This window comes from Trachemys scripta, chromosome 18 (genome assembly GCF_013100865.1).
Source record: "Trachemys scripta elegans isolate TJP31775 chromosome 18, CAS_Tse_1.0, whole genome shotgun sequence".
NCBI lineage: Eukaryota > Metazoa > Chordata > Testudines > Emydidae > Trachemys > Trachemys scripta.
Genome location: NC_048315.1, coordinates 5,245,338 through 5,261,136, shown reverse-complemented (window position 1 = coordinate 5,261,136; position 15,799 = coordinate 5,245,338). Strand labels below are relative to the sequence as shown.

At 36.7% G+C, this 15,799-nt stretch overlaps 1 protein-coding gene across 4 annotated transcripts in view; it reads right to left on the bottom strand.

The window, feature by feature from the left end:
- Nucleotides 1-3,254: 3,254 nt before the first annotated feature.
- Nucleotides 3,255-15,799, bottom strand: part of VMP1 (vacuole membrane protein 1) — an 86,002-nt gene continuing 73,457 nt past the window's right edge. For all 4 annotated transcript variants that reach the window (XM_034752250.1, XM_034752251.1, XM_034752252.1 and 1 more), the window contains 2 exons: nucleotides 5,854-5,956; nucleotides 3,255-4,511 (listed from right to left, as the gene is read on the bottom strand). In XM_034752250.1, coding sequence (XP_034608141.1) covers nucleotides 4,368-4,511; nucleotides 5,854-5,956 — 247 coding nt within the window. In that variant the 3' untranslated portion in view covers nucleotides 3,255-4,367. The remainder of the gene's footprint in view (nucleotides 4,512-5,853; nucleotides 5,957-15,799) is intronic.

Below are 15,799 nucleotides of genomic sequence, written 5' to 3'. Positions count from 1 at the left end.
CAAGAGCATATGCAAACTTTGCCTGTTACATGGTTCTGACTGTGCTAGCATAGCACGTCTTATGACAGGGAAAGTGTTTATCCCATTCAAAACTTACTGAAGAAGCTATCAGGAACCCCTCTCCCCCAACATCCCAGCAATTAAAACCCTTACCACCTAGGCTAGTCTGTCGTCAGTGAGGAGGATCAGAGCCTAGCAGATAACACCGGTTATTGTTCTCTCACTTTTCACACACTTATTACTGCATCCCTGTGGGAGCTGGGAGTAGTTACTTTCATGCATATGAATAATTTCACCCTTTTAGCATATTGCTGCTATTAAAAGGTATTTTTAACTATGTGCTTCAAGGAAAACTGCAATTTCTATGGTTGCCTCTGAGGAATAGACATAATCACCGTCCTTTATTTTTGCACCTGCAGTCAATGATGGGCACAAGTATTTATACTTTCAATTGTGCTTGTTGTTAATCAGGGAGATGTCTAACTGCTATTTGTGCCTGCAATGAATTGTACTTGCAAAGAGACTGAGGCGGGACTGAGACCAATTTAAAAATTAGGTCCAATATGGACATTAAGAAAGGATACTATAGACTAGTATTCAGGAACATCGGATGTTGGTTAAACATCTCCATTAATACGAACTGAGCAGCTGCATAATCCCTAGGGCAGCCATTTTAATGATAATTCCAATAAGGAACAGTGCAACGTATCAAGACAGGTGGTTCAGAGCTAGTCAGTGAGACAGGGAACAGGCAATTTCCACAGCTATTTTCATGGGTGGAGGGGGAAATACAGAACTTGCCTATAATTCCCATCACAGATGGTTTTCTTTGAGATCCTCTAGGCCAGTCTAGACTAGACATTTGGCAGGGCCTGGAGGATCAAAGAGGAGGATCTGTTGAAATCCTTGCTGTGATTTCAGCTCTGATCTACCTGTCTTGATAATTAGGTGGACTAATTGCTTTATTATTTCATATTTACAGTGGACATGTGAAATTAGTGATTTAGCCACGTTTTACACTTGTGATTGGTAATCTGTTTCATCTTGCAGTTTTCCCTTTCAAAGCCCGGTTAAACCAAAACATTAATTGCCACTGCTAGGGCTGCTAATAGCTCATTGCTGTGTGTTCCTCAACGGTACAAGGAAAATATGTGCATGAAAAATAAGTATCAGGGCACATAAAAACAATGAGCGCGCAAAGAAAATAAGGAAACTTTACTCGTCACTGCAAGAAGGATAATAGTATATGCACATAGTACACCTTTAGCACTGTAACAAAGCGAATACATGTCTGACAACTAAGAAATTACCTATCACTATTTCGTCATTAAATGTAATTCAGCTAAGTTCTAAATGGATAATTTTCTCCTTTAATATTGAGCATCCATGTCATTTGAAAACCATAGAAACAATAGGAATCTTGGTTTTTTGGAAAACCAAACTCCAAACGTACAGCGTTAAAGGCTATGGAATTTCCTTTGAATTTGTCATGCAGTTGTGAAATCTCTTCTTGAATCATGTTCATCACTGAATGTCTGTGTTGGGACAGCACATACTTACAGGATAACATGAAAAGGCTAAATATACAACATGGGCTCTATTCAGCTGAAATGAAACAAAAGGAAACACTATACCACTTAGAGATATTTATTTTTATTTGAGCAAACATGAAGACATCAATTTGAAAATCTTTATTTTTTACCTTGTATTAAGTATTAAAGGATCACCATCCAGTGTCTGATAAGAAAGAAGCAGGTCTAGTGTTCAGTCCATTCTCTAAATATCAGATAAAAGATGAACTTTAGAAAGCTTTCAGAATTACAGCACAGTTCATCAGAATGGGCACATATAGATTACTCTGCAAGCCACATTTATATGTACACACGGGGGAAAGCTTGCAATTTGGTTATTATTCTCTAGGCAGAGTCACTGTAAAGGCTTTGGATAAAAGAGGCAACTAAAATGTGTTTGAGAAATCATCTGAAGACATGCTGTGAGACAAAGATCTAGGGCCAGATTCTTAGTTACACAAGATCCTTTCATTTCACTCTGGTACCATGAAGGGACCTTAAAGTAGGCCGAAATTAAATCTACTCGTAGGGCCCTTTCCACTGCCAGAGTGGTGAAAGAGAGAATAGTGCCCCATATATTTGGCAGATGTTAGATCTGAACAAAACAAAGCTGCTACTAAATAAAGTGGTACAAATGGCAAACCACAATGTTTTCCTAAGTCAAAAAATGTTGTGGGAAAAATAAAATAAATGCCTCAAAGCTGTTGAATATAACCCATAACTAACCAAAAATTGCATAATTTAAGTTTTGGCTGATTTAAACCATTGCTGTGAAATATCAAATAGTCATGATTTTATGCATGTATAATTAGTCATATGAATTTGTTGCTACATTTTGTTCTTTTTTAAATCGCCAGGCACAAACAGGAGTGGGGCCCTTTGTGCCTTTGAAAATGTCCCACTGAGATTTTTTGATCGGAAGCAATGTTTAGAGAAGTCTATATAAAATTCTCTTCATGCATTCAAGTAACACTGTCACAGTTTGTTTAAAGTTATGTATGATGCACACAAAAGCAAAAACGTTACAAATCTCACACACCTTGCAATGTAATTTAAGGTGTTTCTTATGAAGAGTGCTATATTTCAAGAAAAATAGTTACGACACATTTACATTTAAAATCATTTGCGTTCTAAACTTTAAACACTTATATGCCTGTTGATGTTCAATGAAAAACAGAATTTGAGATGGATGAGCAAACGGTCAGATGAAAGATACCAAAATGTCAGACAGCCTACCGACTGTTGTTGCCATGAGATCCAACAGTCAACATCAGTCTGATAAGCTATCCGACAGGATGGTACAGCCATGGAGATGTCACGACGGTAGGCAACACAAGTGAACATTCAGGCAGAACAAAATGCACGTTTACTGCGCCTTGCTCGAGAACTGCCCTACTCTAATGGTTAGAGGCATCTAATTTAATAGTATTGATCCAGTTCTATCCTAAATAGAATCCATGTACCACCGTTTAAGAATGTCTGATTAAACAAGTCAACTTATTTTAATTTTCTTATGGATAAAACAAAACTACATTCCTAGTAGTTCAGGGACTATTAGAGAAGCGTTATATATACACAGTAGCAGTGGAATGGTCACCTATTTACTAAGAAAAGAACAAGTCTACCCCTTCAATACAAGTTAATTTCACACACACTGATTTGTAACAATAATAAATATTGGGATATTTTTAAAGTATACTTTAATGTTCTTTATTACGGTTATTAATTACCATTCCTGTGTTTTACACCAAACCTGTCTTAATTTCTGATTTCTACACTTCCCCAACTTTTTTCCTGCAGCACTCATGGTGCTATAAATCTGTATTCCTGACATTAAGCAAACATCTAAAGTGATATGATAAAAAAATTAGTAACGTCATTCAACTAGCCTACTTAAATAATACTGCAAGGTGCTCAATACATGCTTTCTACTTCCTTCTGCTGAGCAAGAAGTTCGAGAAAAATTAACAAAAGGTTTCTGTGCTTACTGTACAGGAAGGATTAGTAAGCATGCAATAAACTGGACATAGGCTTAATAAAGAAACTAAATAAAAATTGAGTATACCAAAGGTGTTGAAGGGAAGAAACAGCTTAAAAAGACTGACACAAGAAATTCTGGAATGATCAAAGATGACTTTATAAAGTTTTATCTTGACTTCATTCTAAATATACAGAATAAAAAACTGAACTGCACCAGTCTGATATCAGCCATCTCTGCTTACACCGTTATGAAGTTGGCAAGGGCGGCTTTTCCAACTGAGAGCATGTGCGATGTGACGGCATTTCTGAGAACTCAGATGGACTCGTATTACCATGAGGGACATGCAAGAATGTTACCCAGTCTACTATCATTTACATACATTTCAATGACCTTGAAATTATGAGGCACGACAGCCATCCTTCAAAAGAAAATTGTTACTTTTAGGCCAGGCTGCAAGTTAATCAGGAAATCTGGAGTTGTGCTAAGTATTAAATCATCAATTTTGGAATTAACTTGAATGGAAAGCATTCATGTTCAACATTAGTCTAGCATCACACGTGCCACCCCAGAACGTACAACTCAGACTGAATTAAAGAGAGTATATACATTACCTTAACATACATACGTTTGTAAATGAAAGTTATTCTCTAATAGTGAATTACTTTCAAAAGAAAATAATTAAAAACTTGTTACAGCTGGAAAATTGATGATTTTAAAAAGTGTTTCCCTGTTTTGAATAATGCCAATTTTTAACATATGGTAAGACCTGTCACTTGCATGTCTGCTAAAGCCCATTTCAATGGGTTTTACCCATCTTATTTTGTCTTTTCCTCAGAGTACATCTTCTGCTGCACTCGTTTGGCATAGCTTTGGGCCATGGAGTTTATTATAGACAAGATGAAATAGCAAACCATGACGATCACAAGTTTTTCAAACATCCATGATAACCAGTTCTCCCCCTGAAAAAACAAAAAAACAACAGAACAAGGGGAAAAAATTCAGATTAGCAGAATACAAAAGTTTTCTCCTCCTCCTAGCTGAAGGGAAAGAATCTAATCATCTCAGGATTCTGCATAATTTATCAAACTACAACAGGAACAAGCACAAACTAACAGGATTCCTGCAGGCTTCTTTGTAAAGCTAACTTTGGTCTTTTAAAGCCAGCATGAAAGGTGCTGCCACATCACTGTAGGGCAACTGATCATTTCTGGTGGGCGAGTCGATAAGTGATTTATTATCCCGTGATTTTCTTTCTTTTTGTTGGCATCTCATAAAGTTCAGGATTAGCAAAGCCTGATGTGATTCCTAGTCATTTGCAGAAAGTACAATACGGTCACTGGTTAACAGTCAGTTTTTACTGAACTGCCTACAGCATGTTTGATACTAATTGGAAGCTATTTCAAGTTATGTAGCTGGAAGTTAATTCGATGGACTAAAAAATCATGCTTCTGCAGTGTTCTCCAGTCCGGTGCTTTTTTCTACTTTCTATTTTGGTCAAAGGAGGGCAGCAATGCACTGCAGAGAGATTACTTCAAAGGGCAGAACATGCTTCCGCCTAGTTATTCCAAACTGATCTTCCCTTAATTACCCTTCTTTTTCTGTTAAGAACTAGGAAAGCAAATGTTTATAGAAACAAAGGATTTAGAACTTAAAATGTAAGGTTAATAATTTCTGTATATCAATATCTTAGTTGCCCTAAAAATATCATGTCTAAAATTTAGGTGTTAATTAATCCTTTTATATCTAAAGCTGTGGGACATGTATTTAAAGATTTTTGCATGAAAAGGCCCCCACTTATTGTATTTTCCTAATATTTTCTCTTTGACCATCGAGATGTGTTTTGGTTGGTTGGTTATTTTTTTTGGGGGGGGGGGGGAGAGTAGGGTTAAGTAGCTAACAAGAAAAAAGGAAATTCAAATCCTAGATGTTTTAGTAATATTTGATGGTGGGGGGAATTCTTTACCCATAATTGTACATGTAAAGTGAACTTTTCTGTCTTTAATAGCTTGCCTCTTGTACCAAAAGAAATGAATAGAAAGTCAGGACAAACCACCAGCTTTGCTTAGCTGCCTAGCTTACTCCCAAATGGATAGAATGTCTAACCCAGTTCTATGTAGTACAAATACAGTTTTTCCCTCTGAACTTCTCAGCTTGTTTTTAAAATCGATTCAAAGCCTTATCTCCTTTGAGATTTGCAGGTCTTTGAAAACTAGAATCAAAACTTAATCAGATAAAATGGGTAAGGAGTCAAGGGGTAGCAAAGAAGAAGAAAGAAAAAGAGGTAGTGGGTGGAATTCTTACCTGTGGCACTCCATTGTCAGATCTGTGGTGAAGTTTAATTCGCTGAGCTTCCAAGTACTCTTGAAACGGCTTCTGAAGAGAGGGACCTATACTTGGGACAGCACTGGTGCAAATTTCATTCCAGAGAACAAGACAAAATTTGGAGAGAAAAAACAAGAAAACAATTTATTTATTTTTTTAAACTTACCACTCTGGCTCAAAAGGAACAAAGTTCGGATTAGAGCCATAGATCAGAAGGCATCACCCCGCATGGGATAATTGGGAGACGCAAACAATACAGTGTGTGTTATCAGTTCATCTGAAGAAGAGGGACAAGTGGGTCCCCCAAACTCTCAAAGAGAAAAAAAAAAGGGGTAAAAAAAAAAAGAAAAGGATTTCACAGCAGATTGATAATAAACTCAGAGGTAACACTGAGAGCTAAATGCTCCACTACTTCCTCAAAGCCAGGGAGAAGTTCAGCTAAGGCTGTGCACTGATGCACGGCTGAGAATAAAATGAATGACTTCTCAGAAGTCCCACATTTATCACCAGCAGTTCCTGTAAGAACTGGTTTGAACCGATTAATAAGGAAATGACTTGTGCTTGTGTCATCCCTCAGTTAAAAAAGAAACTGCCCGCCCTCTGACTTGCCCCTATCTTCTCAAAGAAGGCGGCTCCTTTCTCAAACTAAGTCCTTATTAGGACAATCTGTGCGTCATCCTTATCCAAAAAGAATGCATTAGCAAATTCTAAAGGCACCTCCCACTAGTCAGTGATTAACAAAGGAACAAAGAAGGAACTATGAACCTTGTTCTGATTCACTCCATGTTTTATGGCAGATGACTTGCATAGAAATTACAGTATGTTACTAAACACCTTGTTCTCCGATGACTGTAATAAGGATCACTGATAAGTTTATGTACTCAGGGCCTTCTCCCATCTATAAAGAGCTGGAAATACTAAGCTGGGCAGGCTTAGCAAAGCAGCTACCAAATTTCATTCTGCAGATGCCAGAGCGTTTTTAAAATTGTAACTTGAGGCTACTCAAAATGAATCAGGATCATTTTTTGTATCCACTATCTAACCATTGCAGACCATACCAGTCAACAGTAATATAAATCAGGAGCTGTATCCTCTCTCCCATAGGGACCTACTTGCTCCTAAATACATGGTTCTGGGTGCTTTAGAATTACCCATGAGAGATACCTTAAGCCTTTGTGTACCTTATGGCAACTTCCCATCAGTGGTGACAAAGTTCCCATGGCTGGACCCTTCTTCTCTACACTAGGGATCTCAGTGAAAACCAGTGGGATTTTTTTTTAATAAAATGTCCCCAATGCAGACATGCCCCATCTGATTTTCAAAATCATTTAGTGTGCTCTAAAAAGGGGGAAAAGAGCACTTCCCAGATTAAATGGCATTTATTTAGTACACTGCATTACAATTCACTCCTTTTCACTAGACAGATTACATTTTCCTGGGTAAATAAAACAAGTTAAAAAGGAGGACAATGGCTTTCTAACATTTAGAATTTTAGTAAATCCACAGAATCCGAGAAGTACAAATAGCTCACTATCAGCCTTTCTAATTAGATTTGCCCCACTAGCCTGGGGCAAGCAATTTTACTGAAAAAAATCTTCAGTGATTCCTCATCAACATGGATAAACTGGTGAATACATTTTGTGGCTGGGCTGGTAAATTTTCCTAAAAATTTTGCAAGGCGACTGTAAATATATATCCATGTATTTTATGTAAGGGTATAGCAGCTTTTACAAGCTATTTCCAGTTCTTCAGAAAACTCCAGTAAGAGCCCAGTTGCTAGTTTGCGGCAGAAGTTCTCCCCAATGACTCGTTGGTCAGTACGAGTCACTGTTTTAAAACCATCTCCGGGGTACTTTTTTTTTTTTTTTTTTTAAATAAATGACACATACGCCAAAAGGAAAAAGCTACTGAAAGGTAATATTTACTTCTAAAACTTTACATGAATTTTAAAATAGAAATGTTTAAATGATGAGAGTTGAACTAAGTAGTTGTCCAAGCCCTTTGTTTAAAAAAAAACCCTCATCTACTCAGTCTCCAAATTATAATGACAATCACAGCAGTGAAATGAAAATTAGGAGGTTCACAGGGCTCAGGTTATGGCATTGCCTCCTGATACATCAAGAGTATGTTTTAAAACAATTCTTTCATTTAAAGCATTCTGCACAACTTTTTATAATGGTGAATGATGATTGAAGTTCGCTTTATGACGGAACTTTATTAAGGTATTTTATGGACCTTTGGGCTATGCATACAAGGACCATGGGAACCCTAAACTAGATCCTGCATAATTGAACAATTAACAATATTGTATGGCATATTTATACTTATACACACAGTTGCCAAATAAATGGGTGTTGTATACATTTTTGCTAGAGTGAAATGTAGAAAGTAGCAAGCATATACATTTATATTCGCAATACTAGAAATTTTTCTTACCCTTTAGTGGTTAAAACCTCTAGTTTTGATTATTTCTGTAATCGTCCAGTAAAACCCAGCCATTTAAGCAGTACTAATTCTCTGACCATTTCCTCACACCCTATTCTGAAGAGCTAACATTTTACTGAATGTCCAGAACCCAATTTCAGTTGCAGGGTATATACATTTTGAAGATTAGCAATTAATCAAATGCATTTTAATTACAAACCACAGCTCTCCCATTCCTAATGGTTCTTTAGGAAAGTACATCAGCCCACTAACTCAACAGCCATAGACTAGATTTCAGCATCAGTTTCAAGAATTCTGCCCATTTGCTGGATGCAGTTGCGACTGCAGAAGCGACAGCATTTTGCATCACAGTTCTGCGCCGCTCAGCAGTGGGTTTAAGACGTAGCTTCGGAAGAGAACTGTGGTTCCAGCTTTCTAAATGCAAACCTCATACATCATTGCACAACTGGCTGAATAAAGGAAGGTGGTGGAAGATATCCCCTCCAACAGTAAAATGGCTTCAAGCTACCCCCATCTACCATTCTGTTCAGATTCTCTCAGCTTCCATAGTTAACAGAGGAAAGCCTGTGGTCTTTTAAAAGAAATAAGAGTAATAGTAATAGTAATAGTAATAGTAATAATAATAATAATAAAAGTCAATGGGATAAGAAATCAAGGACCTAAATGTACAATAGAACTTTGTTCATCAATACACTTTATAATCTGCACACCAACAAAAAACTCCCTACTTTTCAAAGATTTAGCAACACGGCTAGTGAACTGATGTATGGCCTCAATTTTTGTTTAAATAGAAAGATCATTCACTAAGACATTCTGAAACATCAAAAGCAGTGATAATTGTCATAAGTAGTGAGGCAAAGGACATTCCATGAAGTATTCTCCTTTATTGTATTTATTCACAAATTTGCAGAATTCATTAATTTGCATTGCATCCCTGACATTGATGCAAGTCAGTGAGGTTGGCTTTATTTTTATATTAAGCGTTAGAAAATATTTTTAGATTTTATCTTGCTTGCAAAAATAATCTCTCTCAATCTGGATTCAGAATGAGAGATTTCAGAATAAAATATGGCCCATTTGCATAACCTGAAATTGTGCTTTTTATTTTACTTTGTAGCAATCCTATACTAAATCTGTATGTTTCTTGAGGAACTGTGAATCACTTCTGTTTAACTGGAAGCTACAATTAGCTTAAAAATATTTCTTATTTTCATTTACCTGTGTTAAATATCATGTTTTCGGATATTCAGCTGAAAAACTGATTTGCAAATTTTTCAACGGAACAAAACTTTACAAATCTTGGAAGCTTCATGATACACTTTGGGTGATCCTGCATTAAAGAGCTTAGCCTTTTTTAGAAAAATATTACTGATTGAAGAGAATTTGTCAGTATCAGCTGAATGGAGTTAAAAATTTCTCTTAAAGAAGTGTGAAAAATTGGTTATTTTAGTTGAACAGTTTGGAACACACATTTCTGTTCTAGTTACCAATACACTTGGAATTCACTGATAACTTATTTGCAGATTATAGTAATCAAAACCAATTTCTCAAAGACACTACACAGTGCAACTTTCTCTCTCTCTCGCTATATATATATACATATATACATATACATATATATATACATATACATATATATACACACACACACAAAATTTTATTATTATTATTATTTTTTTTGCTTAAAACAAAAATCACTGTCTCTACAAAACTCCAGATACCAAATGTATGATGGTGATAATGTAATGGTGCTTATAATTTCAGCAGAAATCTTAGCCTGAATCTCTTTGGGTTAGAAGTAGGGTGACCAAATAGCAACTGTGAAAAAAACTGTGTGTGTGTGTGGGGGGGGGGGGGGTGTGTAACAGGAACCTATATAAGAAAAAAATCCCCAAAAACCGGGACTGTCCCTATAAAAACGGGACATATGGTCACCCTAGTGAGAAGTAGATTTTTCTCACCAAAAATCAACTGCTTGGAAGAGATGCACCAAAAAAATTAATGATTTATCAAGGATTTGTGATGGATTCTCCATCACTGGGAATTTTTAAATCAAGACAATGTTCTTCTAAAAAGATATACTGTAGTTCAAACAGGAATTATTTTGGGTAAGTTCTGTGGCCTCAGTTCTGCAGAAGGCCAGACTAGATGGCAACCATGCTCCCTCTTTTAGAATCTGTGAATACCATTTGAAAAATGTTAACAGTACTTTTTCACTGGTACTTAAGAACACACACAATATAAAATCCTGCCACACCCAAAGTTGCAACATAATAAAAAACTTTCAGCAATATTACAATTTGGGTTTTTTATGATAAGCTTCATTATTAATTGTATACTTTAATTTTACTAGCTTTTACTCATTATACCTCTTGTACTATAGGTACCCTTTACTGTTTTATGATTGTATTTACTGAAATGTAATTAAAATTTTCTTTAAAAATAGTCTTTGAACATCAAAAATAACTATTTAATTTTGTCAACGTTTGAGGTAATTGGGTAATCCTTTTCTGTACTTCTATTGTGCTAACATTGGACTAGTGCTTTACAGAAAAGGCCAGAGAGTTTAGAATCTATGGGCTTAATTCTACTAACACTTAGGCACATGTGTAAATTTACTCAAATTTATAAATTTCTGCAGAATAGGAGCCTCAATGTAAATAGGTACACTGGGTAGCACTGAAGGTGCAATTTTAGCACACCACACCTGTTACATTAGAACATTAGAACATAAGAACGGCCGTACCAGGTCAGACCAAAGGTCCATCTAGCCCAGTATCCTGTCTACTGACAGTGGCCAATGCCAGGTGCCCCAGAGGGAGTGAACCAACAGGCAATGATCAAGTGATCTCTCTCCTGCCGTCCATCTCCATCCTCTGACAAACAGAGGCTAGGGACACCATTCCTTACCCATCCTGGCTAATAATCATTAATGGACTTAACCACCATGAATGTATTCAGTTCTCTTTTAAACGCTGTTATAGTCCTAGCCTTCACAACCTCCTCAGGTAAGGAGTTCCACAAGTTGACTGTGTGCCGCGTGAAGAAGAACTTCCTTGTATTTGTTTTAAACCTGCTGCCTATTAATTCAATTTGGTGACCCCTAGTTCTTGTATTATGGGAATGAGTAAATAACTTTTCCTTATCCACTTTCTCCACATCACTCATGATTTTATATACCTCTATCATATCCCCCCTTAGTCTCCTCTTTTCCAAGCTGAAGAGTCCTAGCCTCTTTAATCTCTCCTCATATGGGACCTGTTCCAAACCCCTAATCATTTTAGTTGCCCTTTTCTGAACCTTTTCTAGTGCCAGGATATCTTTTTTTAGATGAGGAGACCACATCTGTACGCAGTATTCGAGAGTGGGCGTACCATCGATTTATATAAGGGCAATAATATATTCTCAGTCTTATTCTCTATCCCCTTTTTAATGATCCCTAACATTAAAACATGCGCGGACATCTTCAGAGAATTATGTAGCACTGGAAGCATTAATGAAAGATAACCAATTTTTGACAGAACTCAAAAGCAAATCACTTAAGAATAAATTGCTTAACTTTATGCATGTGCTTACGTGCTTTGCTGAATCAGGACATTAGCAACTTACATTAATTTCATACCCCATTAGAGAAATGTACTGAACAACAGGTATTAAATTCTGGGCTGTGCTCAGTAAGAAATGACAAGTGCTCAAAGTCTGAATATATGCATGTCAGTTTTATCATGGAAATAGTCTGAAGGGGAAAAATAGTTTAAACCAGAATGCTAAATACACTATACAAACTATCAGCCAGGCCTCCAGACTTAAACAGATCAAAACCTCTATTAAAAGTGATGTAAGCCCAAGTCAGAAGTCACATTTTGTGAATGTTCTCTTTAAAAATTCACCTTTTCCATTAAGCTGGAAAGACTCGCTGCTATATAAGGACTGGGCTTGTCCAGACTACATGGCCACTAAACACACAGGCACTGTGCTTGTTCAAGAAGAGACTGTGTTTGTAAGAATTAACTGTTCATAGGAAAAAGGACCCTACATCACATTCTGGTTTACACGTCAGAGGTCCTACGATTTTGGCCAGAAGTAGCACACCTATAGTAAAGTACTGTTTTAAATAAATCTAGAGCCCGAGTCAAGTAAATACCTGCCCAGCTCAATCACAATGGATTGCCCATGTGAGACTCTCCTTCAAATCAATTTTCTACAGGGTTTCCCAGAGAGAGAGAATGTCTGTGTGCAAGTTTGTGAACACACCTCTTACTAACCTGGCCCTTTGGCTCTATTCAACCATATGTTGCCTTTGTGGGTGATAAACTGTAGAGACCAGATTAACACCTGTAGAGCCCAATTCTGAATCAGGAAGCATATGTTCACCACAGCTGTGGGAAGAGTTTTTGAACTGGTCACTCTGTCCCTACCCTTGGGCTACCTGAAACACCAAACAGATAGAAGATCATGTCATGATCACATCAGGGGGCTTTTTTTAAATGGATTTTTTCCCCCTTTCGTCACCAAAAATCCTTCTGCTTTTTGTCAGCATGAGCCATGAACATATTCTGATTTCACTAATAAAGTAAACTTAGCCTATGACCAGATTGCTTCTCTGCCTCTACAAAAAAGAAATGTTCAGTGGTGACAGAGAGTCAAAAGTTTAACATAATGAAGGGAATTCACTGCTCTGGGCTCTCCTCCATTATCTGTGGCTCTGAGGAAGACTGGCTCTGCTTGTTGATCAAACTTGTAATGGAGACAGAGCAATGGCTTTCAACTTCCACACAATTGTGGAAAGCTAAAGAAAAGTTTTACAAGTTATATTAGGTACAACTCCTAATATACCCAGCTTTGAGTTGCTCTGTTCAGATTTTCACATTTCTTTCTAGGTTTTCCCCAAAGGACACAGAAGATATCTAGGAAGCCGTATGTTTTACTCTTTACATTGCTGCACAAGAGGAATGAGGCATTCACTAAAATAACCACAATTAGACATTTTGTGTTGTGTCTTCCTTAAAAGAGCTCAAGATGTTATGATTTCTATGGTCTAAATTTTCTCAACAAGAGTTTTATGCCTCGGTTATAACACCCCCAACAAACAAGTCTGAAAGGATATATTTTGAGTCCCACTGGACTAGTAAGTAAAGCTGACTGATTTGCATGCTTCCCTCACCATCCAAAAAGTACACCACCTTCTGGCAAGTTATCTGAACCTTCAAATGGTTAATTTTTTTTTCCAGACAGTGATCTAAACAGGCTCAACGGTTAGTATTTTAATGAGCTGTCATTTCCTGTGCTGATAAAGATTCTCACAGTATTTAAACCATCCATTTCCCTGAGGCTCAACCAATACCAGGACACAATTCGTGGTGAGTCAGAATGGACCTCAGACTCCTTGCCTGACTCAACCATGATAGATTACACTGCAACAAATCTGGACTCACTCCCAAGGTGCCTCTGGCTTAAAGAGACCTGACTTCTAAAACTGAGGGCAGAGCCACTGGCTTTAATTTATATCAGTGCTGCCTTGGGTTTTAAAACATTTGGGGAAATAAAGATAAGTCATCTGTATTATTTTAAAATTGGAGAATGAAACTGGTGATATTTAATTAAATAAATCTGGTTTATGGTCAAGGGGAGCAAAGCTGGGGTTAAGAAGCTGTTTCACATTTTCATTTTGATTTAATCTGAAACATTATTAGGAATAATCTTCAAATAAAATACTTGTGTAACCATGAAATTAAAGTTGCCTTAAATGTGATCTAATTTATCTGGGACGGCCTCAAATACACAAGTGACCTAAATGTCATGAACAACATCTCACCTTGAGAGGTTTTTATTTTTGGTATGTTAAACACTAACTTTAACAGAGTTGTCATTGCAGTTTGTATTAGATTTCAAATCTGTTGGATATTGTTATTTGAAAAGAAATATTTCTATGTGAGGGCAAGAAAAATCAGAGTTGTTCCTTTAAAAAGCAAAACTACAGCTTTCAAACATTCACTTGCTAGTTCAGATTTAAATCCTACAAGCCCTATTCAAATAAACTCTTAATTCTATTGTGATCCATCTAAAGGTTTTAACATCAAAACATCTCAAATTTCATTAACATCTGTGTCCCTTTCAAGCTATTAAAACCTTTTTTGTGCCAGTTTCCCCATTGTGTACACAATTGTATTATAAAGGCACAATCCCACAGGTTTCTGATATACTTGTGGGAGGAAAACCATTGATTTACTGCACCAAGAAATGTCAGGTATAATGTTGTAAGCTTCCAGAAGCATTTCTACCTCAGGAGACTTTAAATAAAGTCATTGCTAAATTATCTAAATTCTCAGCTATTTTGGATTATTTTCAACGGAATTTTAATAAATAGCAAGTCTTAGTCTAAAATGCAAATTAGAAGCAATTATTTAATATATACTTTAATTCTGGTGCCAATTCAGCAGGACTTCTTGCACTTTATTAGTGCTGAGTTATTTATGTAAAACAAAGGTCCATATAAAGACAGGACATGTGATTTGTAAATCAGATCTTGCTCCTCAGACCACGTTCTGTTAAAATCAAAGTGATATGGATTCTGCCAGTTTGATGCTCACTGTTCCCAATTATATTGTTAGCATCCCCAAGCTGCTAAAGAGCTTCGCTTTGCACATTAAGGAGAATAAATCAAAGCTAAACTATTCTGCATGAAAAGATAGAAAAGGCTACACTATAGATTAACTATCATTGTCCCCATTGCTAATCTAAAAAAAAAAAAAAAAAAAAAGTATTGTTTTTTGGGAACACTTAAAAGGAAAAAATTAAAACCTTTTGGGTGGCTGACATTTTCTGACACATTTTTGGAGGAAAATGTGTGTCAAGAGGAAAGCACAATGCCCTTTACAGATAAAGTCACAAGAGTCAATTACGACTAATTTGCTGCTGAGTCAATGGGTTGCGTTGTGAATTGTAACGTAACAAGGAGCGGCACACCATTAGTTCATAAAGTCAGTGATTCAAGTATGAATAGAGGCTGGTTTCAAGTAAGCTGTTTAATTACTAGTGCAAACTAGTCAAATTCCAACTGGTCTGTGTGGCTTTAAAGCATCAAAAATTGGCCCAGGTGAAATCCTAGATTGAGAAATTGCTCAGAAGAAATATTTGATACTTCGGGTTAGATTTTCAGACCTGTCTTCTGACTCAGACTTTGCTGTTGCATTAATGGGAGTTACAAGTCTAATCTGCAAGGCATCGCATTGACAATTTAGCCCTTAAACTCCATAGGAGTGCTACAGTCTACATTTTTGCATAAATATCACTGACTGAACAGACCTCACTTTGTGTCTGTCTTTTGCAACTAATTAACAATTACTTTCTTCAGGCACTATTTGTAGAGGGGAGATGCGACTGTCAAATGGAGCAGGTGTACGTATTTCCCCAGCTCAAACGTTGTCCATATCTTATCCTGATCATCATAGGGACATATATCGTACATTCCTGTGAAAAG